Source organism: Chaetura pelagica, unplaced genomic scaffold (genome assembly GCF_000747805.2).
Source record: "Chaetura pelagica isolate M959 unplaced genomic scaffold, ChaPel_1.0 scaffold142, whole genome shotgun sequence".
NCBI lineage: Eukaryota > Metazoa > Chordata > Aves > Apodiformes > Apodidae > Chaetura > Chaetura pelagica.
The window spans coordinates 1,160,653-1,186,876 of NW_009952973.1; the positions used below are offsets into that span (position 1 = coordinate 1,160,653).

The window sequence follows — 26,224 nt, forward strand, 5'->3', positions numbered from 1 at the left end:
CGGGTTTTCGGGAGGCCGTCCCCGCCGTGTGCTCGCCACATGAAGCTTGAGAGTAACCGTTTGGAGTCAAAGTGCCTTTAGGTTTTCGTCTTGACGTATAGATTTGTTTGTTTTGCACAGCGTTGGACGCCTGTGTGTCTCAGTATATATACTGGTTAGTGAGGAGACGGAGAGAACACACTCCTGGTCAGGGTTTTGCCCGCTCATTCCAGAGAACTGTTTCTGTTGGTACTGGAGCTCACACCCAGGTTTCATCTCCTGGAGCTACTCCCTGGCGTGGCCTCAGTCATGAGTGTTAGTATCCCCTCACTCTGCAGAGTGGTTTTAAAGAAACTGAGAAGGAAAACAGTGTTCAGAGCAAGCTGCAGCGTTGATTTTCTCACCCATCTAAAAGCTACTTCACTTAACTTGATCAAGATTGAAACCATGTCGTGCTTTACTGCATTTTGGTGCTGGAACAATATGTAAAATGTAATGCTCTAGTTTCTTGTTTTCACCCTCTTAAATGACCTTTGGATTTCTCTTTAATCTAGGGTAGGCCGCATTGTAAGATCAGTGATCAAGAAACTAATGAGAAAAACTCAACTGCCAGTTTGAATGACTTCAGTGATCCAGTTTACAAAGAAATTGCTATGACCAATGGTTATATCAACAGAATGACCCGAGAAGAGCTCAGATGTAAACTTGCAGAGTTCAAGCTTGAAACCAGGTTAGGCTGGTTTTCTTGTTATTCAAGAGCAGTAGAAACATAGGAATGATTATTTTAAAGTTTAAAAACACACCCCAAAATGAAAAGCCAAACACCAGCTGTTTTATGTGCAGTCTTGCAGCTCTTGTTGTAGGATTAGTGCGTGATGCTGCTTAATGTGTTTCAGAACTGTGTGTGGTCTCAACTAGTAATGCAAAGAGAGAGAAGAATATGTAACTGTAGGTTGTGTCTCAACATGCTTTTGGTCAAGGGGGAGAGACGGGTCTGAAAAACTGCAAGGGTTCTTGAGTGGCTACACAGACTTTCAGTGTAGACAAACCTGCTTCCGAATACAGTTATTTTTATTTACTGTACCCAGTACAGATCTGATGCTGACTAGAACCTCTGTGGTGATAAGGCTTAGAATTTAGTCAATGCAGATAGTCAGTGCATTACCTCTAATTTAGTGAATTGAGCAGACTGCCACACACCATAACCCTTGGGGTTATTTTGGTAGCAGGTCATCTCCTCTTTCAATTCCTTTTGTAAGTTTGATGAAGAAAAGGGTAATTTCCCCCTCCATCAGTTCCTTTACTGTTTCATCTTTGAATGAACTGGTCATTGAGTTAAACTAGATTAATAAACCACTTTATTTATCAGTCTTCTGCGTTCGCAGAAAACGCTGGTGTTCTCCAGTATGTTTAGTATTCTGGTTCCAGTTTTTGCTTGTGGATCAGTGGGGCTGCTTTTCTGATAATATCACTTGCTACAAGTAGCTCTTGCAGCTTCTGTGATTTCATTTGCAATCTGTAATTTTAAAAATAATTTGTTTGCTATGGTTTGCTATGTGGTAGTTCTGGCACCTGCGCTTGCCTATTATAGTATTTGTATTGAAAAGATGCAGTAAATAATCATTTGCCATTGTGAATTTCTGTTAGCCACAAAACCTCCTGAAAAGCAGGCTCTCGACCAGGAAGCTTTCATGACAACTGAAATTTTGAGTACTTTAATTTAATTACTCCAGCTCAGTTGTAAATTGAGACCAATTTAAAATGTGAGCATTTTGGCTGGATTCTGCGTTATCTGTGCAGAAGTACCTCAGGCACCAGTCACTTCAGGCAGAGAGCACAGCGAAATGCTGGTGGAGCTGTGCTGCTTCCAGGGCAAGAGGTCATCTAGCAGCAGTCTACAAAGACTTTGCAAAGGCTTTGGCTACTGAGTCTTGTTGAATTGAAGGTGACTACAGTGTCTCTACTCTGTGCTTCCCAGTTTGTCCCCAAATACCAGTATTATCTACATGTTTTAGTGTTCAGGGGAGTATTGCAGCATCTGCATTATCACAGATAATGGAGCATTAACTGCATTATAAAGTTGAGTTTAGACTTTGTGAGTGCTGGTGTTCAAAATGAAGTTAATAAATTTTGAACTTTTAAATGTTAAATATAGTTTCAGTTCTACAATGGTGAAATAATTAAATGAGAGTGTGATATTTGTCACTTTCCTTGTCTCTTTAAGAGGGGTGAAAGATGTGCTGAAAAAGAGACTAAAAAACTACTATAAGAAACAGAAGTTGATGCAGAAGGAGCCCATTAATGGAGACAGCTACTATGACTACATCTGTGTTGTTGACTTTGAAGCAACATGTGAAGAAGGAAACCCACCTGAATTCATTCATGAAATAATTGAGTTTCCTATTGTCTTACTGAACACACATACCCTGGAAATAGTAAGTGATGTAATTACTAATGGCATGCTGTTCTTTGCTGTAAATTCTTTGCTTCTGAACACGAGGGTTAGTTTTTAGGTAGATGTTCAACTTCATTTAAAATAGCATTTTTTTTCTTCTCATAAAGACTATCCTCTGTGGCTCTTGCTAACCAAACTTTCTATTCTTAAAGCATCTGGAGTAGATAATTTTTCTGCTCTTGACTCCCTCAACTAATGACAGGGACTTTCAGTTTCTCAGTTGTCCTCCCTGCCCTTCTCTCCCTGCTTTAATATCCATAAAGCTATTTCTAGGGCTTGGGAGATTCATTGTAAACAAGAATTAGAAAATTCCCTGTGTGAGGCAATCTAGAATAGAGTAATGCAGAGGTCTAGAAAGCAGAGTTGAGTGAACTCTGCAAGCTACACTATTTCCAGAGTGTACCTGACAAATTGACAGCTGTGTAACATGATGTTTAATATTTAGTAGGCATTTGAAGGCCTCAAGTGCCCTGTACCAATACAGCTTCTTTACTCACTGTCTAACTGGAACTGAGTGACTCAGTGAAATGGAGAACGTGCATGCTCCTCTGACTAATAGTTCATTTATCAAGAACTTTTGGAAGGAGCAGGATTGCTACTAAGCACTGTGGTGCTACATTAGCGTGCAACTGCATGTATGACTAACTGCAGGAAGATGATTTTGCAGATCATCAAGATTGTTTTATTACTTTTAGAGTCGTAGGAAGCAGCATATTTTTTTCCTCTGTCCAAAAGGGTTTGTACTGCAGCAGGGATTTGGGGCTTTCAGTTTTTTCTATGAAACTTGCACGTAGTCTTCACTTTTGTACTGCTTGGTTTCCCAGAGTGAGGTCATTGTGTTTATCTCTGATGGACTGGCATCTAGAGGCGGATGAGGTGCATGCAGTCTCTTGAGATGTATGGCCAGTTGCCTTCCTTGAAATACAGGTGAGCCTTTAGAGGCATCACCTAAAAAGTAACAGAAAGGCTTTGCTCATGCCTCTCACGTTTTTCCTTACTCATTCCTACTCCTTCCTTTCCTAAATCTTCCCCATTATTGCAGTCTATCCTTCTGCTATTTTACATCCACTTCCCTGCTCTTTGGTTCCTACTGGCTAAGGGGAAGGCTGTGTTCCAGTCAGAAAGCCATCCATCCACTCCATTAGGAACCTCATGATGACCAGTCAGGAGGCTCATACTGGCTCAGGAGGTACATGCTCCTTTTTGCCTCCAGCAGGACACGCAGCAGCTATAGCCTTTCAGCTGTGGGAAATCCAGAGAAGTTGTCTCCTGGGCTGCTTTTGAGTGTTCGATTCTGTCATTACAGGAAGATACCTTTCAGCAATATGTGAAGCCAGAGATTAATCCCAAGCTTTCAAACTTCTGCATCAGTCTGACAGGAATCACCCAGGTAATGTGCACTTCTGTTTCTTCAGGAAAAAAATATGAAAAAGGGAGATGTGTTGTTGATGTTTTCAAGCTGATAGTCTTTCATGGTAGGGCTTTTTCTGTAAGGCTTATTCTCTTAATCCTTCTCCCCCCCCTCCAAATCACTGAATTGGTCATCTAGGTGTTTGTAAGGGACAGTAGGGAAAAGTAACCACTCTGTAATTCATGTGTAGAAACTTAATCTTTAGTAGAGGAAAGCAGCTTTTGAATTGAATCAGTTCTGCTTCTAAGATTTTTATTGTAAAGTCTTCAGAGTCTTACGATGGCAATGGGTTGAGATCAAGTGGTTTTAGCAGGAGCCTGGGAAACAAGCTGAAAGGTTTTAATCCGAGTGCAACAGCTGACTGACCCTGTTACCTTTATAGATGTCATTTGGAGGTTGGCTCTTTCAGTGGTACTTCAGTGGTACTTTTCTTTCAGCTTAGAAAAATCTGATTGGTTATTTTAACATGTAATCTGTTTCCAAAGATTTTTATGGAGCCAGTTAAGTGAGTGATTTAATGAGTGTCTATACACCAATATAATTCTTACACTTCATGCTGGTTTTTTTGTGAACCTTGTTTGGTTTTTTCTTCCTGCTCTCTTAGGACATTGTTGATAAAGCTGATACATTTATTCAAGTTCTGCAGAATGTCATAGAGTGGATGAGACAGCGAGAACTGGGAACAAAGTACAGCTATTCCATGTTGACAGATGGGTATGTCCTTATCCAACCTTCAGAACAATCTAAAACTGTAAAATTGTTTTTAATCTTATTGAGAGTATCGTTAAAGGTGGATCATGACACTGCCATTTTACTATAGTTTTAGCTTTTGGGAAAATTGGAAAAGCTGAACTAAAAAATTTGAAATGAAGCTTAAATCCATTAGATGGCACTGTTTCTTTCCTGACTTGCTTTATGCAACTAAATAATACCAAATACAGTTTGCATCTTGTTGTTGTTGTAATTCTCTGTTTACATCTAGTTTTCATATAACACATAATACCTGCAAATAATGTTGTGAAATTTCAGTTCTAAGCAACTCCCACACTCTCATGATTCTGAGGTTTCAGAGATATGTGTTGGTTGTGTTGTATCTTGTGTCTGTTAGTGTTACTGTTAATACACCCTGCATATTTTGCCAGAAAGCAAGTTTATCAAAGCAGCGGAAATGGTGAGCACAGAAAGCTCTCTGCTTTGGCTCAGAGGAATGTGGCTCTGGTGGGTCCAACTTCTGACAAGCTTTCTGTGTGAGGGGTTGACTAGTCCTTGAATCGCCACCTGAACTTGCGGTTTCCCAAAGGCTGGGTGGAAAATCAAGTACCCTCTTGACTGCAAAGTGAACAGATCTTGAGATCTAGATACATACATGATGGAATCTTTTTCTTGTGATCTTCGCTTTATTATATGATTAAAGATACTGTTTGAGTTTTGTCTTATGTAGCACTGGCCAGGAAATTTTTCTGTAGGTGATGCTTGCTTTTTAGCTTTGAAACATTACTGCTCTGTTAACGTGTCTGCTTTCTTCCTTCTCTTGGAATGAGGGATTTAAGTAGGACAGGGATTTTTTAGCATTAGCCATGTTGAGGTGAATGATGCATTTCTATGTTGCTATGCCTGTTGTCTGCCTGGAGTAGATCTTCTGCAGTGCTGGATTAAAACAGCAGTCCTGTGCTGCTCTGTTACAATGACTCTGTTGAACCAAAGAGATGAACCCTGAAATAAAACTGGAATTCATGAAAAGAGAGCATGGAAGATCTTAGTATGAATTCCTAACACTTCCATCAAGTAAAACACAGAAAAATATTCCAGTCCATAATATGAGTGGTTTGAAAAATAATGCATCATAGAAGATTAATTAATACATAACAAAAGCTTTTTTAACTAACCCAACTTATCGAGTGGCAGAATTTTTTGGCCATGACAGGACGTTTCTGGAGAAGAACCCCTATCACTGGAATGTGGTTGTGTCCAGTATTAACAGTAATCAGGAACATGTACCATGTTGCTTGCTTCCCCAAGGGCTGTGGAAGCATCTGATTTATTAGTATTTTTGGAGTAGATGTGGTAGGTGGAGAAGTTGGTGTCCTATTTTTTGTGTTAACTATCCTGAACCTGAAGCCATTCTAGAGAAAATCTTGCTCATGTTGTCATTTGTTTTCCCCATGATTAACAAATTCATACTCAAAAAATCTTTACCTTGACTACAGTGAAAGAGGTTTTTCTAAACTGTTTTCCTTCTTCTCATGACCTTTGTGCTCTTTGTGCTACAGCTGTGCAATATAGAGTGCAGGGCATCTGAATTATGTACTTCTAACATCTTTCTCTTTTCTTTTATGACTAAGATCTTGGGATATGAGTAAATTTTTGAACACCCAGTGCCGTATTAGCCGTATCAAATACCCTTCTTTTGCCAAAAAGTGGATCAATATTCGCAAATCATATGGAAACTTCTATAAGGTTTGTACAAATTGTTGCTTTTCCTACAGGGAAATTTGGTTTAGAATTCTAGAATGTCCTGTTGTGCTTGTCATCTTTACTTGTATAGGATAAAATTATGTGCTTAAGCTGTTGCCTGGAGCCTGATTTTCAAATGTGCTTCATGCCCAGATCTCATGGTGCTAATTGAAAGTCATAATCTACTGCATTTTTATTTTCATTTTGCTTTTAAGAATCAGGAAATGGTTCATGAACGATTGTCTAAAAATGTCCCACTGGTGCTCTTAGATCAAGTGTGTCTTTAAGTAGTTCAGTGGAAAAGACTCTTGATTCTTCAGTTATTTTTTCCTATTTACGTGTAATACACTACCAAATTGTTTTGCAGTTATCTCAGTTATCTTCAACTTTGACAGTGCAATTGTAAAAAAAAAATTGTAAAATTGTGAAATTGTAAAGGGCAATCATGTTCAGTGCTGGACTGTATTGCTGCTTTCTTTCACTGTCAGATTATCATAAAAATGGGTTATTGGAGATTCTAGCAAGTTCCTATATTGGAAGCAATAAATTTCTTTTTACTTTTTGTGATTATTTTTTTTAAATAAATGCAAACAGTTGTAGCATTTATTGTTGCTCAGTGGTTCTGTGTAGCTATTCTGTGCCACTGTTGAATCTGTTGTTTAATAGTATGAATGTCTCCCTGCCCAGTTTGTGGGTGTTATTATTGGAATTGCATATTGCCAGGTTTTGGCAACTGTGTTGTCACCAGTCTGCCTAGCTATTAAATCCAGTACTATGGTGCAATATCTTGGAACTTGTCATGTCCTGTGTTCACCCACCCCAACCACTGCCACCAAGAGAGCAAACAAAAGTTTTCCTTTAAAGTTACACTTTTGTTTTTCTGTGACCTTACCAAAGGTCCAAGATAAACATTAAGTAGTTAACTAAGGGGTTTTTTGCTGGTGTAGCACTTTTCATGACAAAGTCAGTTAAGCCCCTTTGTCTGTTCACACTGTTGGTCATCCATGTAAACATGGGCTGCTCTAGGTCTTACTGATCTGTTCCTCTGGTGTTTGGAGGTGTCCAGAAGCTTGATGTTAGTGAGAATCCGGAGGCTGGTTCTGGCAGTGGGAGGCTCTTAGCATTATCCTGAGTCTAGACAAGCTCCTGTTCACTGTAAAAATCAGTGTCTGTCTCACCAAGGTACTTTGAAGTTAAATTGCTAGTGATCTAACAAAAGGCAACATGAAAGTAATATGTGACTTAAGTAGACTTAAAATATGCATACGTTACTACTGCACTGTGTTATGTTAAAAAGACTTGGTACAGAACTTAATTCTTGTATGTGGTTCACTTTCTCCATCAGGTTCCCAGGAACCAGACCAAGCTGACAATCATGCTTGAAAAGCTGGGCATGAATTATGATGGGAGACCTCACAGTGGACTTGATGACTCTAAAAACATTGCAAGGATAGCTATAAGGATGCTGCAGGATGGCTGTGAACTGCGTGTGAATGAGAGACTGCATGCTGGACAGCTTATGACAGTCTCCTCCTCAGCCCCCTTAGAGGGAGCCCCTGCTCCACTAATGCCCCGCTACAGAACCTAGCAGGTCAGGGGTTCTGCCTTAGGAAATGCTCTTAGATACCTGCTAAAGACTCTTAGCCTTTCAATGGCCACCTCTGCCAGCCTGTCTGCAGTGCAGAATTTGGAAGCACCTTAACTAATCGTCTCAGCTGAAATAAAGACATGTGGAAGCTCTTTTTCTCTTTGAAGCCTGTGTTACAGCATTTTTTTTTTACTACTGACTTTTTTGGTTGTTGTTTGCAACTTTTCTAGCAGTAAGGTGGACATGCAGAATCCAGGCAAAGTGTCAAGTTTTTAAGAACATGTAATTTAAAAGCATTCAAAGATTGATTAGGCCTGTGGCCTGCTGTTCCACCCCAGCCTGGGGGGTACTATTTATTCACTATGCCATATTTTAATGGTATCTAGCATCTGATTATTCATTGCACACAAATAAGACATTGCTGGAAGAACTGAAATAGTGAGTGGCTGGGCTGGCCTTTCCTGCTAAGGCACTCATCTAAGGGTCCCTGCTGGTAGTTTTTTGGTTGTTTTTTTTTTTAGAAAGTCTAGGAGAAATGGGAGCATGTTCATCAATTCTAAAGCAGTAGGGAAGTACTATGTTGTTTGGGTTTGTTTTTTTTCTTTAATGGATATGTTTGTCTCGTTACACATCAAGCAGAACAGCTTGTATATTGAATAGAAGTTCCATTAGTGGAGTATGATAGTAACTTTTTAACATGTATTTAAAAAGAGAAGGTTATTTTTAGTTTCACTTTGAGGATCATAATCTCTTATTCCTTCTACACTCATAGCTGAACTTCATTTACTGTTGTTTTTAGACACTGTCAGCCATTTGGACTTAAAAATGAGTGAAGTAAAAGTAAGTTGAAAACATTCCAGTTCATAAAAATGTTGTGCTATGTGGTAATTATATAAAACAAGAAGCTTTCTAGTGTATAGTTAAAGACATGCTCGGCTATTTCTGTTAGTTTCCCTTACCTCTGCCACCATGAAGCTATGTCTTTACCTCAGAATCTAACATTGGAAGATTAATGTAATTTTATTAGTAAAGGCTGCCTCTAATTACGAATGACTTCTGCTTTCTTCCTACGTCCCAGATAAGATGATGTTCAAAAGAGACCAAAGTGTTAACTTGCTTTGTCTCCATAGGCTGTGGTGAAGTAGAATATCAATGTGATCAGCTGTGCATTAGAATGGCTTGTTCTGAAAAGCAGAATTATAAATTTGCTCTTAGTCAAAAAAAGAAGTTAGTTTGGTATCCCTCTATTATAATTCATTCTTTCTACCATTTTCATCCAGGAAACAAAATAACCAATTCATAGTCAGCTTTGTAGAGTCAGAGAACATTAACTGCTTGGCTGATCAGACTCCTCCCAGCTTCCCTTGCTCTTCTAACTGTAGAATCAGATCAATGAAAATGTGAAAACTTTATTTTAAATTCATGTAAGAGAGAAGTATTGGTCAGTTATCGTTTGCTTCATTTGTAGGAAGGAAGCAGTTTTCTTTCAAGAGTCACAGATTTGGACACCCAGAACTGCTTTAGAATGGTGTTCTTTTTTTTTTCTGTAAGTAAATACTTGTTCTACTTGTAGAGGTTTGTTGAACTTTACATTTTCTTTCTGTAGCAATACTTGATGTGTTTTCAGAAGAGTGAAATCCCAATATCCAGTATGCTTACACTGAAAATACCATTTATTTGTCAGCCCATATTTTGTACAAACCTATTTATGTGTTGGCTTTTCTCCACAGCAACCATAGTGTCCTTTTTTTTTTTTTCTAAAGAACTATGGTAATTTGCTTCTTTTGTTTCTGAGTTACTGTGATGCAGGTTTTTATTACAGAATTGAGTCTAGCTCAGCACATATCCCCTTGGGATGCTGGCAGTACCACAGACTTGTTGCTAGTCTTCTATGGAAAAGTCTGTAGCCAGGCTTATACTCCAATGAAAAACTCTTATTTGTTACGGATTATGCTGCAGGTTTCATAAGTGAACAACTGTTGAGACTTTACATCATTTATTTTAAGTACAGAGTTGTTTATTTTTGTTAAGTAACTTCAAAAAGATATTTTGAGATAAAAGTTAAATATTAATAATTGGGGTTTTTTTACTGCTTGAATATTTTTTTATCAGTGAATTGCAGAAATCAGTAGAATCGTTCCATGTACTATTGTATCCAAGTTGGATTTATACCAAGTTGTAAACTCTCACTATTTTCACAGAATGTTTGATTCTGTGGTTTTGAGATGAAGTGAATTTTATCAAATTCTGTTGGTTTACTTGAAATGTGAACAAACTTGCTAATATGTCAGGTATTGAATTCACTCTATGAAGGATGAGATGACTTCAGCAGTTTTATGGGGATCTTGGTCTCAGCATGACCCATGAATAGTCTTCTCTGGTGCACTAACAAAATTGCCATGGCTAGGTGGCTTCAATCTCATTAATGTAACTAGTTCACAACACTCAGTAAAGGAATACATTTTCCTGGATGCTTTCAGAGTAAAGGGGAAGGAGGCATTTGAGGAAAAAAAAATAGTGATTTTTGTAGTAATGCTTATGTTCAGCCAAACAATGTTTTTTTCAGGTTGATCTCATTTGTTCATCCACAGAAGCCTGCTGAGTGCATCTCTGCAGTAATGCATATTTTTATTCATTCCATGCTGGAAAAATTCATTGACAGCTATGTAAGAAACTATTTCCTTTTATGCAGGAAGAAAACACAAACCAACACATGCAGGTGTCATCCTGCTGACATAGTAAGAGGCCTTGTGTTGTTTTGGGTTTTCTTATTCCACATTTCAAGAGCTGTACTTGAGCAATTGCATTGCTGGTGCAGACAGCCTTTGTAAAACACTAGTGAACTTTAAACAAAGGAGTTGCAGACAAATTTCAACATGAGCACTTTCAAGTAGATTTCTTAATATGTATTTATATGAATGTGAGACAGATTCATGGAATCTTGGGGTTGTGTTAGAGACGAAAAAAGGTTTCTCAGGTTAAAGAGCAATGACCTCTGTCTCAGTGAGCAAATGCCTGAACAAATGTTGCTAGCTGCATGGGTAAGAGGTCACAACAGCTTGTAGCCTCCCATCAACCTATGGAGGTGGCTACAGAGGCAAGGCTCAGCAGGCCAGTTGTCCATAGAAACTTTTCCGGTCTATGCTTGTCTTATAGTAAGGTAAGTTAATAATGTAGTTTAACAAGGTAGCTGTGTTTCCATATTTTGTTGGAAATTAACATTGCAATGAAAAGGGGGCTGTTCCCAGCTGTGGAAATACATTTAAAGAAAACACCTGTTCACCTTGAGTTGAGGTTCTCATGTCCTTGGGAGAGCTCTTGGCACTTCACTGCAGGCTTTTGCTGCTCTTCAGTGACCTTGGGAAAGCAGTGTTTTTTCACCACAGCTTTGCTGAAGGACAACTCCTTTCTCCACCGTACAGTTCCCAAGGCTGCTTGAGTCCTCCCTTTTTACTTCTGTTAGTAAACTTTTGCCTTCCCTGGAAAGATGTTTGTGCTAAGTAAGATCTTTGTATGTTCTTTTCAATCTGGGAAAAACAAACAAAAAACCCCAACAGAAAAACCAAAACAATAAACCCAGACCTTTAAAAATAAATTGGAAATCTTACCTGTGGAAGTTGTGTTGAGAGGCCTGGTTACTTACTGGCTGGAGGTTTCTAAGCCAGGCTAAATGCATAGAACATTCTGCTGCAACCAAGACCATTCTGGCCCCCTCTCAAGGCCTTTGTGTTTGACAGCCCCATAGGTAACAGTGACAGTTTACCAGGAGAATTACCCTAATGGTGATACATGAAGTAGCTGGGTGGTGGTCAATCCATGCTTCTGCTCTGTCTTGTACTGAGCTGTGGCTGAGCTGAATAGCCATAGGAGGGAGATGTCTAACAGTTCATTTTAGAAGACCTTTCTGCCTCATCTGATGGAGAATGAGGTGCTGATCTGTAGGTATGAAAACAGACAAAGCTTTAGAGAATGAGAAGTTGCTTCTCTCTAGGTTTCCTTATAGTTTAGTCTTTGCACAATCACAGCCTCCAGTACTGACTGGCCTTTTTAAATTGGAGGACTTTGTGTTGGGAGAAAAGCCTAAAGCAACTATGGGGATATGCTCCTGAAATTAAAGGAATGCTTTGCACTAAGTGGCCACACATGGACCAAAGTCTTTTTCAAATGAGTGACAAGAGCCTCTTTATGGTAGAGGTGACCCCTGGGTGTGTTCTGATTAGGGATGCAATTGCAAGGCTCAGGCAGCTGTCTCCTCTGTGGCCTCAGTTCAGGGTGTCCCATGGTTAGTACTATGCCCTGCTGCTGCAGTCTTAACCCATTGTGGTCATGATTGCACCTTGTCATGCTGCCTGCAGATATGTAGTGGGGCTTTTTACCTACTTTCTTGCCAGAGTTACTGCTAATCATGTTTTCTTTGCCATTTGTGGTGAATGGTAGTAAAGATCTTGCACTGGTAAAGTACTTGTAGGTGATTCTGGTCTCCTTTGTTTATATTCCCCATTTCAGTGATGTTGATTTTTTTTAAGGAGCACACATAGCCAAATGGATCTCTGTGAGCCACAGATGTCCCAATAAGCAGGAATTGCTTCATCATGCTTGTGCTCAGCTTTGGGGTGGTGTGCAGGTCCTGGGCTGCAGGCTGGCCATGAAGTGTGACACACCTGCTACATGGTCAGCAAAACACCATGCTTGGGCAGTGCGCATTTTGCTTACGGCTGTAAAAATTGTGATTTGAAGGTTTCATTGCTGTGTTTCTTTATTTCATAATCATTCATAGTTTGAATTGATACTTAGTTCAATACTTACTCCCTGAGCAGCATGAAAGGGCAATAGGAGACTTGAAGTGCCTCTTTTTCTCACTTGAAAATAGTTGAATGTTTGTGATTAATTTCCATTCATGCAGATATGGTTTAAGATGACAGAGACCTAAAAAGAAGGGAGAAGTGACATGTTGTTGGCTGATCTAGGCAGGCTAGGCCAGGTGTGTGCTTGTACCCATCTGTATAGTCAGTGTTTAGTATGGTTGATGAACTTTGAGAACAGGCTTTTTGGTATGTCCAATGCCATGTACAGAGGGGGTAACTGATGGCTTCTGCACTAAGCTTGGCTGTCTTTGAGTACAGCATGGTCATATATTGATGTCCTCCACAAAGAGGGAAGATGGATAGTTAGTGATACAGCTATGTCACTGACTATAGTTAGTGGTAGCTCTGCTCCAAATGGCAGGCTGGACAAGAGGCTTCCCCACCTCCTTTCCAAACAACACTGCTCTGGTTCTGTGAACCCAGTCAAGGGGAAAAACAAACAGTAGTCTTAAGCTGCTGCTGGGATCACCTAGTTAACTGGGAATTTTCCGTGCATTTTTGGCCACAGACGGGGCTTTCAGGCCAGTGTTACTCTTCATAGAATCACAGAATCTTAGGGGCTGGAAGGGACCTCGAGAGATCATCTAGTCCAACCCCCCTGCCAGAGCAGGGTCACCTAGAGTACATCACACAGGAACTCATCCAGGTGGGTTTTGAATGTCTCCAGTGAAGGAGACTCCACAACCTCCCTTCTCTTCAGAGAACTCTGTTTCTCATTATTGATAGAGAGCTGTTCTTTCCTACCAACAAAGTGTCTTGGAATGTGTTGGTTTGGAAAGTTAAGCCATGTCCTACTGAGAATAATATCTATAGAGCAGGTCACCACACTTGGCAGTCTTAAGTACACAGGCAGCCCTGTAGATAAAGGGCATTTATTTGAGCTGAGAAGCCTAGGTGGAGCATGACTGAAAAAAAAAATAATCAGGCATCCTTATCTGGCATTGAAGGGAATTTCTGTGGTACATGCGAAGCCTGCCTGTTGGCATGCTGCAGATCTTTGGGAGCAGTTTCCTTCAGCTGTGCTGGTGCTTTGTTTCTCCCTGTTAATCTGCAGAGCCAGACATGTACGTTTCTCCTTCAAACCCTTCAAATTTCTTAGTTTTGGGGCTGGCTTCTCTGAAATTTACTGGATTGCTCCTTGTTCTTGCTTGTTTTGCTTGCATGAAATATTCCTTCCCTGACCTGGCTTGTACTGATTTTCTAACAAGCCATGTCTGGAAGCAGCTGTACTCTATGCTGTAATCTTGTCTGTGCTCCTAGCCTAACTGTTATGAACAGGTCTTTCAGAAACCTTATCAGATCAAGGACTGCTCCTAACAAGGCAGCATATATTATGTAGTGTTGCAGTTCCTGAGTGCTGCAGCTATTTAACAAGATACTAACAGTAGGGAGGACAGTGTGAGTAAATGGAGAATGTCTCTGCTTCCTTCACAAGTCATGGCAAAAACCTTGTAGCAACTTCTTATGGTTTCATGATGCTTTCATTCATGCTTGCTATCACATGCACGTCTCCTCTGTGGCTGCTGCTACCATTAGAGATTAAATATCATGGCAAGGACCAGGGTCATTTAGAAGCAGAATGCCACTTACGTTAGGTGTGTGATGGGTATTTGTTTCTACACTGGAGCTGTGTTGGTAAGCGTAGCGTCATGTGGAAGAGGCAGAGTGATGCTTTACTAGATTCAGCAAGTCAGCCTGCTTAAATGCCTTTGATTTTTCTGACAGATTTCCATGCTGGAAGGCTAATGACAAACTTCAGTTCTTGTGTTGTCCTTGAAAAATGGAAAATAATGGTTTTTAACTTAAAAAATATTTTAAAAGTCTGTATTTGAGGGGCTGGGGAGATGAAGACATCTACATACATTTTCAGGAGGACTGGGAAGTTGGAAGTGCTTTAGAAGAAACACAGAGATGCTGTCAAATACAGGAGCATGTGAAAAACAATGGATTTTTTTTGGAGTAAAATGTTCTTTTGATAGTTGTATAGGATTTAGCATTGTGTATAACGCTGTATAACGCTTTGGAGTGTGGTGCCACAAAGCTCTGTAGAACCTTGATCAGCCTTGCTCTCTGGTTTTGTGGAGCAATCCCATCCGAGGTGCAGCTTTTAGCACAGAGCAAGGAATTTTCAGATTGAGACAGTGGCAGCTCCCTAGAGGAAGTCAATTATAGAACAAACGCTGTGCCTTGGGAAGTTTTCTTCTGTAGTTTAGTCTGGGAGATGGTCATGTTCATGTAAGTGTTCAATCAAGGCTTCCAACAGGAATGATCCTCAGACAGTGCTCTCACCATGAGAAAAGAATCACTGTGACAAGACATGATTTAGCTCTCTTTCAGACAGAAATTAGAAATGCCTTCTTCCTGTTCTCCAGTCAAGAGTCAATAGATACTGATTGACATAGACATGGGCATTTTTTTGTTGTTTAATGTCGTGGTTTGGCTCCTCTGTGCTTGGCTGATTCTGTCTATGTGAAGTGTTTTCACAGAAGTTGCACTAGATGTGTCATACTGGGTGAAACTTCTGCCTTAAACCAAGGTAGCCAGGCTCTTTAACTTCTTTCCTGAGCCAAGAGACCACAGCCTAATTCAGGTATTCATGTCCCTCCTGGTAGCTGTAGTAGGAAGCAAAATACTCTGTGGTGGAAACATCAGCTTTCATGTCTGAGAGGTGAAGAATATAAAGCTTGGCTGTGTGCCACTGGGTATATGGTAAGCTTGTCCAAATATATTCATACTGTCTCTGAAAATGTTTCACAGCTTAACATCTGACCTTACCATGCTGTGCATGTTCCTTTTCTTCTTCCATGTTCCCCTTTTGTTTGCTCTTCCCTATGCTGTGCTCCTGACCATGGCATCTTATCCTAGTTCAGCAGCCCCTCAATGTCAAGAATACAACCTCCCAAAGTATGTGCAGTTTGGCTGAGCCCTATGTTTGCTTTAAGGAGACAGACCAAGCATAGTAAGTTTTATACACTGACTGTTTTACAGCAAAGTTATTATCCCTGTTCTACAGAGGATGAAATTCAGGCATATAATTAAACTGATGTTCAGGTTTATGCAGTGGGTTTAAGGACAGTACTAGAATGAGTAATCAGCTGCCTTGCCTCCTCAGCTGTTGTCTCCCCAAAACCCTCTACCGTTTCTTTTCAGAAGACAACATCTAAATGTAGGTTGTCAGTAGAGAAGTAGGCTGTACAACTGCTGTCATGATTTTGGCTGAATTCTTCTTGGAGACAGGCTCTGCCTGAGGGAATTCCAGTCAAATTCCTGGTCTTCAAAGCAGCTGGCTTTGCATCTCATCTCTGGACATGCAGGATACATCTTCTGCAGCTGCTTTCTTGAGCAATGGGACATTGCAGTCTGCCTGCCCTGACTCCAATGCCGAGACTTCCAAGAGTTCTGAGTGCATACAGTCACTTGGCCTGACAGCCTAAAACCCTGTAGACTGTTTATCATGACTGCAAAGGAACATCAGCAATTGCTCTTCAGCTCTTGCTTGTTACCAGAAGTTCCTAAGATTTGTAGTAGACAAATTGATATGAATGGAGAAGGAATGGGAGTGTCCAGAAGTGCCAGAAGAAAGACACTAGAGGCATATGAGAATGATAGGTGCTGATAGCACATGTGTTGGCAGGTCATCAAAGTTACAGCACAGTTACAGCTCCTTAGAATACCTAGATGGGATGAACAAGGGGCAGCCTAAACCAAGACAAGACAAACCTGTAATCTCAAGTCATAAAAATGTGCTGGCTCAATGACTACAAAGAATGGGATTAGGGCAATTAGCAGTTGAGATAAGGAGACAAAAGAGAGTGAGTATATCCTAATGATTCACAGAGACAGGACAAGGTAATCCTAATCACAGGTTGGACTCCTGTAGGTACAGAGAGCACATTTGAAGCATGCATGTGCTCACCAACCTGAGAATTCAGGAAGATGGGGAAGTTAGCTGACACCTTTTTTCTTCTATCTTGTTGCAAGTAATCCTGGCAAAAGTATGGACCCTCAATGTTTGACTTCTGGACTGACCACGTGGAAATGTCATAGAACTTGTTATTATATCTATGTCAGCATTCATGAGTGTAATCAGTTTGGGGTTTTGTAAACAAAATAACCTTCTATAGTCTCACCTTGAGCTTTGTTACAGTTGTTGCTGCAGTGTGGCTGCAAGAAGAGAGAGCCATCAGTGCATAGGCAGTGCTGGAAAGCAAAGTGGTTGTTCTTGGTCCAATGTCTTTGGGGGAAGCCATCTTTTCAAGTCACCTTCTCCAGCTGTCTTTTCTTTTTCACTTACAGCTTGATTTTTGCTGCTTTAAAAGCAAGCTCTGACGCTGTCTTCTGCTCCTTGGTTTCCTTTGACAGACTGTCTTGAATGCTTGCTGGGAGCCAATAGCTGCCAATGATTCTGGCAGTAGCCCTAGAATGTCTTGCCAGATCCTCTTCTGATCCATGTTTTTGGATATATTTTGGCTTCATGTGAGTGTGAAAAGTAGTCTTGGGAACATATATGCATCCATATCCTCAGGTTGCAAGGTGTCTGTGGACCACTTAACACACTGTTAAGATGCCAATGACTTACTGGACTGTTGGGATCCTACACAATGTAAATGGCAGTCTGGCTGTGTGGAGCCATCCTGCTGGGATCTACCAATAAAAGGGCAAAATCAAAGGGAATTGCAGTGTCCCACTACAAAACAGGTTTGGTGATCCACTTGGAAAGCTACAACCACAAATGACAAGCCTTGAAGTAGAAAAGAAGTCTGTGAATCTCTCCAGACATAATCTACAGAACATCTCAAGGAAGCATGATGAAATGTGCATTTTTGGCAGAGTTTAGATGGCAAATAGAGACCAACTAGTAGATTGTTATCTCAGGGAGACAGAAGGGTGCCTGTTGATTAGAATGGCTACTGCTTGCTGGGTTTACCACAGATTTCTGGTTTTCACTAGTCCTGTTTCTGATTCTGCTTTATTTCTTCCTGTCTCAGAAGAGGTTGGCACAAATTGCACATAATTCACTCTATCTTAAGCTCTTTAAGAATGACACCTGTAAGGCCTGCTAGGGGGAAGGTTTAATACCTAAACATAGTTGTCTGAGCTGTCTCCGTAAGGCTTGCAGACACCTTATGGTACCTGCAGGAGCCCTCTTTTCTGAAGCAGCAGCTGGAGGCCAGGCTGGAAACCTGAGGTACCTCCAGAAGTGCTATTGCTCATGCCTGTGTGTGGGCACTGGACTGGTGCCTCTGGAGCAGGCCTGAGGCCCAGTAAGCTTTACAAGAAGAGACTAGTACCTCCATAGGATGATTGTCCCGTTGGTCTTTGCTGTCTCTTAGTATGACTTAGCTGGAAGGCAGAAGCTGTGCTGCTGCTGTGCAGCATATGAGCTTCCACAGACACTTTGCTAGAGATATGGGGATTTCAGGCAGCTAGGAGAGGGAATGTAATTGTGAGGCCAAGACATCATCTTCCAAACACCGAAGGCTCCAGGAAATAAGGATATGTTTCTCTTTGGCTCACTCACTAGCCTTCCCAAAAACCATGGGAAGAAGACAGCTAGATCTGGATTTGTTGTTTTGCTTCTGCACTTTGGTGAAAATGAACACTGACAGCTGCTATAGGGTTGTTAAAAGTTGGGGTCACCTTCTGCCATACTACCTGTTTACAAAGCAGGGGAGGAAGGGGAGCTGATCTTTGTGGAAATCAGTTACTTGCCAAGGTCCTCAGTTGCAGCTTGGGGTGCTTAGCCTTTGGCCTTTAGGAAGTCTTGAGCAGAGTCAAAGCTGGGAAGAGTCTCACTTGCTGAAGTGAGGAAAGAATGCTATTTATTTTTTTGGTAGAGGTTTTGTGTGAGTTTTTAAGCTGGGATGAAGGGATTTCAGCTTTTCAGTTTCTTTGAGCAAAATGCTGCATTTGGGATGCCTTGTCTTACTGCTTTTGGGGTTAGGTGTCACTCCCTCTCAGGGCAACTTTTGCCTGCCAGACTATCCCTGTGGGTATCTGCACAGACCACAGAGCCTGAAACTGTTGTCTTCTTTCTGCTGATAGAACATGAAAAGGCACTTCTGATGTGAGCAGGACAGCAGGAGGAGCTGCTTTCTGTGCAACTGCATCAGAAGAAGTGGAGCAAACTGGAGTGCTAGACAGTGAACCCAGCCTTGCAAGATACTAAGACATAGCTGAGGATGAGTGAAAGGGGTTGGCAAGAGAACTGGCCCTCCCCTGCAAAAAGAAGAATGTCCAAAAACAAGGAAGGGGAAAAAAAAGAAAAGAAAAAAGGAGTATTCTTGCACTTTTTTATCTTCAGAAGTTTGGAGCAGCCAGTCTTTCTGGCCTGCCTTCAGCCGCATCTTTGCTCTCCACAGGACACAGTTTTTCTGTACTAATGACTGTCCCTGATAACACAGCTTTGCCTCTAGAAAGGGTATTGCAGAGCTTCAAAGGGATGTGCCTACAACACTGATAGCATAGCACTAGCCTCTTCCACAAGCATGGGAGTGCTTTGCTTTGATTATTTAACCAGGAGAGCTAGAAATGGCTATGAGACTGTTGAAGGCAAGAAGGGACAGAGTGCTTGCTGCAGACAAGAGGGATGGCAGAACTGCATCTAACTACAGATGGACTCTCAGCACAATCTCCAGTCTGGTCTCTGAGACAGGGAAAAAAACAACAACACTGGAGAAAGAGCATTATCTCTGAGGAAAATAAAGAGTGGAAAATGGATACAAACAATATATTCTGCAAAAAAGGGCAGTGAAATCTACCCACGCACTTCACAGGCAGAACCCTTCTCCTCCCTTGGCTGCGTTCTCTCCTCTGCCCATGGGTAGGACTTGCAGGGAGCAAGGATACCACTCTGTCATCTGAGACACAGTACAACTCACAGGCAGGGAGTTGCCGAAATAAAGGACTGGCAGACAGCTCCTAGGCTGAAATGTGTTTGCATGAACAGTTCGTACACTTCTGCATAACAAACATCTGCAAACAGAAAGGGAGTTTGCCCACAGTCTGTTAACAGGTAGCAGGGCTAAGCTTTGCCAAAGAGTTTGCTTGCAATGAATAATTCAACCAGTCTTCCTGCCCTTAAATTTAGGCAATAATGCTGCAGTTGAAGGCTTTCTGTGTTTAGCAGCTAATGCTGTTGTGAGCTTGTCTCTTGTGTTTGGCCTGCAGCCTGCACTGTTTCACAGGTGACTTTGACCTTGTATGACGGCATCACGATGGACTGGTTGTCGTTTGCCTGGCAAATCAGATACAAATTCTTTCACCAGCTTGCCAATACCAAACTTGTAAAACAGCCAATGTTATTCTAGAGGAGACTGAAACAGAGCTGGCAGTGGGAGGATGCTGGCTCCAGGTTGTCATCTGAAACACCTTCCCAGTGTTTTCTTCCCCATCAGCATCTCACCGGTGGTATTCGTTCAGGATCCACTGAGAGCTTATTGGCACCCACTTCTCAGACTCTGAATCCTCTTGAGTTTTCTGTGGGTGGCATCTTCCTTCTCTTTGCCTTTTCTGATGGCTGTAGGACATCAGAAAAGTTCATCTTGAACCCAGTACAAAGGTATTTGCAGGTTCAATACAAAAAGGAGTTTTCAGTGAGTGCTGAGAAACTTGGAAAACAAGATTATACAAGATGGAAAAGAAAGGCACTTCTGAATAGATAATATGCAAATATAATTCAAGCATAAATTTAAGAAGCAGATGCATGTTTGCCAGTGACTAAGCCTTTCTTGCAGGCTATGTTCCCAGGGATTTGGTGTCCACAAGAACACCTTTACTTCCAGCTGCTGCCCTGACTACTGCAGAGGTTGTCAGCTTTGAGATGTAGCAGTCTCTCAGACTCTTCCTCTAAGTCTCTCACACCTCCTCTAAGCACAGTTCCAGGTGATGCTCATCCAGCTTCACTCCCATTTTTGGATGAGCAAAAAAGTATCTGGAGCTACATGTTTCTTGCTCTTGTGGATGATTTCTCCTGCTTAGCTCTCACCCAGGTGATGGGAGCAGGGAGATGACTGGTATCCCTCTGCTTGGTGTTTATAGGGTTGTATTGGAAGCACAGTGTCCAATTTGAGGACCTCTAGAAGAAAGATGTCAACAAACTGGAGTAAGCCAGGCAGTGATTATATGTAAACAGGCCCCCAAAATAGTAAGTTGTCAGAAAAGCACACTCCTCACCGGTAAGGGAGAAATAATCCTTGGACAGGGTGGTTTCTGCTATTAACAGTGTACGTGTGATTGGCAGACATGCCTTTCTCCTGAGCCATGGCTGTAGGGGAGAGGCAGGGTGTGGGGAAATGGTGCTGCTTCCATCTTCTACTCTGAGCTCTTGACACCTGGGGAAATGTCATGTCAGACAGGGAGGGTCTGAATGCATTCAGAGAAAGGAAAGACTGAGAAAGGGGTGAAGGCAAGATGTGCAACTTAACAGGTTTTTTAGGTGTTTGTTTACTTCATAAGAATCAGCTGAGGAAAAATTTCCACATTGTGCATGCTCAGGGATGTCAAACATCTGAAAATGTCCCTGAAATTATAAAGGTCTCACCTTGAGAAAGGTCATTGCATTTTCAGGTGTCCTTCTTACCAGCTCTTACTGGAGCAAAATGTTGGCCAGGTGAGTTCAGATAATCTTTTGTGGAGAGGCAAGCACAACTAGCAGTGGGAGCTGATAAACACTGATGTTTCTGAGGGCAGTAACCTCCAGAAAATAGGTGCTGATGGATTCTTGCACCATTGTAGGTATTTTCACAATGGTTGTCCATCACTTAAGCCAGCTGCAATAGTTTCTGCTTGCACTGCTGAAAACACTTTCTGTTTAAGGATTGTGCTTAACAGAAAATAACATCCAGGAAGGAAGCTTTGAGTTTCAGGGTTGTTGAGAAATTCAGGGCCAGTAAGTCTTTTCTTCAGAAATTCTTTTCTTGGTCTTCTACACAAGGATGTAGGGAACAGCCTTGAACACTGAGAGACCTTTTTCTGCTTGAAAAGTCCTTCCATTTGCTGGTGAACTGCTCTTATTTTAAGTTCTGCTCAATATGTCTTGCTCAGAGCCAAGCATCTGACTCGTAGGTGATCTATACTCTGTCCTCAGAGCAACACAGAAAAGGTTTCTGAGTGGGAGCACACAGTGAGGTCACCTTGCTCAGCTTCTCAGAGTTATTCTGCTAGAGGCAAGTCTTTCAGCTTGGACAAACTGAGCTCCATATGTAGCTCCTTCTTGAGGGTCTCATGTTGTGTGTTCCTAATGCTTTATGATGGATGGAGGCCCAGCCACAGCAGTCTGGCTGTGTCCCATACTGGTATGCTTGACCATGGTGTTGCTACCCAGTGTTCACCTACAGTCACTGTGGGGCTCTGGCACTAGGTCACGTCATCTCAGATTTAGCATGGAGATCTAAAGAACCTTTCTTCGCTGGAAAACTGTTGTGATGGACTTGTCTGGTTGCCAAGTGGCATGGAGCAACAGAAGCATCCTAGATTTCAGCATCTCCAGCCTGGCTTGCCTGCCCTCAGGAGCCAGCAGCAATAGGACAACTCTCACCACCAGTGGCCCTGCACCAAGTCACATGGAGTGTGAAGTCCTCAGAGGAGGATTTCTGCTACAGGTATGTTCAGCCTTCATTTTTGCTTGGGAGAAGTTAGATGGGTGTACTGTGCTGCAGCCACCTGAAAGCCTAGTGCAGCAGTTCTCTCCTTCCTGCAGACTTCTGACCTTAGAAGCAACATTTGACCAAGGCAGATCTGACTGACAGAAAGACCTACAGGTAGTTGTTCCTATCTGGGCTGAAAAACTACCCAGACCTGATGTTCCTGTGCTGATGGAGGAAGAAAGAAAGGAGAGCTAAGCACAGTGCTGCATACTTGTCAGTTGGTTGCGCAAGTATAAATTCACGGGAAGCATTACTTCTGCAGAAGCAGTGACTGTGGGTTTTATTTTCCCATGAATTTTGCAGATGGCTCGCCCTGTTCCCTGTTTGCATATTTCTCTCTCTTCTAAAGTGCATTTAAGCCAAACATGCAGGGACCCAATTAAACGTGGACTTCTGGCTTTTGCTTTTTTACACAGCAAAGATGCTTTTCTGGAGGAAATGTAGTATACTTATTAAAAAAACAAAACCACAAAAATGTCAGACTTATTAGTCTACTTAATGACTTTGGGGGCTGTATAATTAAAAAGCGTTTGTCTCCTTTGGCAGGCACTGGCTGAGAAAGTAAGATGTTTTAATGGAGAGGGAGTAATTATGCAGAGAGACCTCTCCTGAGGTCACTGGCTTTCTGCACTCCAGTTTTACAGCCTTTCAGTGTACATAGCTCCTGACAACACTGTTTTGGATAGCAACTGTTCCTATGATTTTCACTGGGGGAGGCTGAACTCAGAAACATCCTATTTTTAAACAGGATTTAGAAATGCAGGGGCAGGGGGCAGGGAGTAACAGAAGGTTTGATTCCCTATATGGAAGATGGTGAGGTTCTGGCTCCAGCCTGGGTCCATCAGATGACTTCACAGGGAAAATTCCATGCCTGGAAAAGCTGCCAACAGGCTTAAATCCTGGTAACTGTCACCAAAATGTCCACCATGGCCTTCATCTCTTGTGAATGCCTTTGCTTCCCAGCATTCTTCTGTGGTTATGTTCAAATCCATCAGGGTGGACTGGGCTGGGTGCCTGCCAAACACCTCTCACCTCTCAAGAGCAAACGCACAGAAGTGATGCTGGGCGTTGGAGCTTTGTAGGACTGAACTTCCCTGGTCAGACTGTTCCTCAGTAGTCTCGGGCAGATGTCCAGGCTTCCTTCTTCTCTGTCTCCTTTCTGACCTCCATTTTGTCTGCATTCAGCCATTTGTGCAAGAGGTGCCTCGAGCTGCACTGGTGCTTTCTGCCGTTGTCCCTTTCCTGACCCCTTGATCTGCCTACTACTAATTTCATCCTGAAATCCTTCAAGAACCTCCAGGCTGGCTCAGAGGGCAGCCATTCAGACACCTTTTCATCATAGGGCTTTTGCTGTCTGTAGGAGCTTTTTTGGCTCCCCTGCACCAAGGCCCAGCTCTGCCTGTCCTTTCATGTCCTAACAGGCTGCTGTCTCAACATCACAAACTTGCTGAAGAGATACACCATTTCTTCCTTTCCTCTTGGGAAACCTCTCCTCCTCTGACTCTACAGGCTTCTCTTTTAGTCTGTGTCTAGGTAGGGCAGCTCAGTGAAGTGAGGATTAAGAAGGATGATGCTTGCCCATTGCAGCATCCTCTGCAGCAGTAAGGGATGAGCACAGGACCACACAAAAGTCATTCATAGAGGGCAGAAACCCTCCTGGGGGTCCTGAGGTGTTTCTCAATAAGATGACAAAGCTCCAGGATTTTCAGCATAAAGGTTGAGGTCCACAGGAGTCAGGGTTCCATTTGCTTCCCAGTGAAGGCACCTTGAGTTGCACATACCACATGATGGCCTCACATGACATGGCCTGCAGGTTATGTGTCACCTGTTATTAATAGCCCCGTCTTGATATCTCTCCATGATACTCTTGCAAACAATTTTTTTTCTGCTTCTTCTCCAAGCCAACGATCAGGTGAGAAGTCAGGCCTTCAAGCAGCCTGGCTGTCACGTTCCTCACGTCACAGCTTGGCTCCCTGCTCAGCCTGCATGGGCAGCAGAAGCATCCAGGTGCCTACATACCACTTAGCCTTGGATATCTCAGGAGAAACCTGGGGCGTGGCTGGGACCCTGATAGAAGGGAGTATAGTACAATGGGCTCCTCTCTCCACAGTGGGTTAACAGAGGTGGGTAGAGGAGACCAGGAAGAGAATGGGATACTTCAAATCTGGTCTTCTATCAGGGAAGTTGCCAGGGGAGCACAGAGCAAGGGGAAGACAGGAGCGTGAGAGAGTGACCTGGGAGAGACAGACATGACCTGTGTTTCTGTCTGGCTAGGAGAGGATTTGTCTTCACCCCACAAACCTGTCCTTTAAACAGTCAGTTCTTCCTTAGGTGTGTGCATTTTCAGTGCCAAACTGTATCAAAAGAAAACAGAACCACCCTCTCTCAGCCTCTCCTTCAGCTTGTCCTCTTCCAATAGACAGGTAGCAGTGACCTTCACCCCCTTGTTCATCTTTGCATGCAAGGAAGGGTAAGCCACACATCACGTTGATTTAAAAGTGTAAATAAGGCAAAGATGGGGGTGCAGGGGGAATCTAGGTCAGATGAAGGTAATTGAACATGGCCTTGAAAGTAGGTGATTTTTCCAGCCTCCCAGTGATAAGGCGCTGGGTGGAACTTGGTTAATAATTTACACTCCAGACATTAAATAGTGGTATCGAGTTACATTAGAAAATCAGGTGCTGCCAGCTTTTCATTGCTAAACTAATGGACTTTGACTCCAGTGCACACTATGCACTGCCTTGTCAAGTGTCTTGGGACAGAAATGGTGGTGGCTGTTTCTTTTTCCCACTGGACTGATTTGCCAAAAACCCGCGTTCCTCTCGGGAGAGAGAGGCTCTGTCCTTAGCCCCTGTGGGTTAGAAACCTTGTTGTCCTACTGCTCTGCAATTCTGTGCTAGAAATTATTTGACAGCATTGCCTGGCCTGGTTTATTACTGGCTGCCCTAGACAACATGCAAGACCTACAGGTGAGACAGGGAGTTAGGTATCAAAAGGCCTTTGTGGATCAAAAATCAACTACTTATAGAAGAAAGTCAATGGGAAGACCAAATTTATTCTGCTCAGTTTGGGGAACTTCTTCCTACCATATCCACAGATAGAGATCTTGATCTTAAATTTTTGGCTGCTGATCAGTGTGAGCTGGGTCAGTCTCTGTGCTGGGCTATGAAACTCAACCTTGTAATTTATTTTTCATCCCTTGCTTATAATCAAGTTTCTCAGCTCCAGCCTGGCCATGTTCTTCCAGTGATGGCCTTTTGGCTAGATACTGTGGTTTGCACGTGCAGACCTGATGGAGGTAATTAGAAAATCACTCAGAATAAAACACCTGCTCCCTTTGCTAGACTGGTTCTTCCTGGGTTCAGAGGAGTAACAAGCAATAAAGCCACTAACCTCAGCAGATCTGGTTTAGATCTTGTGCAGGGAACATATTTCATATGTAAGCAAATACAGTTTCACAAAGTCATTTCCCAGAGCAGAGCTTCAACTTTAAACTACTTCAACTTTAAATCAGCTGAAAAGCAATTTAAGATTAGGGATGAGAAAGGGAAGGAGAGGCTATGGAGTGAAGATAAAACTGCTTCCAACGATTCACATTCCTTTGAAGCACAAACAATAGGATAAAATTCATGTTGACATTGCAGAAAAAAATACGATTAACATAACATGGGGTGGATCAGAGTTTCTGCATTACTGCCTGAAGGTGTTAGAAAGGGGCAGACACTCAGCATATCTAGCTCAGGTTACACATCAGCATGAGGTCAGCAACTCTGTGATGAGAACACAGGAAGCCAGAAAGTAGCTCATCACCAAAATCATAGAATC

At 42.2% G+C, this 26,224-nt stretch overlaps 1 protein-coding gene across 1 annotated transcript; it reads left to right on the top strand.

Annotated features, from left to right (window-relative positions):
* The first annotated feature begins 539 nt into the window (after positions 1-539).
* Positions 540-8,068, top strand: ERI1 (exoribonuclease 1). Its single transcript, XM_009995879.1, has 6 exons — positions 540-709; positions 2,204-2,414; positions 3,741-3,824; positions 4,450-4,559; positions 6,188-6,302; positions 7,645-8,068. The coding sequence occupies exons 1-6, from the start codon at positions 633-635 to the stop codon at positions 7,885-7,887; spliced, it is 840 nt and encodes a 279-aa protein (XP_009994181.1). The 5' UTR covers positions 540-632; the 3' UTR covers positions 7,888-8,068.
* Positions 8,069-26,224: the final 18,156 nt, after the last annotated feature.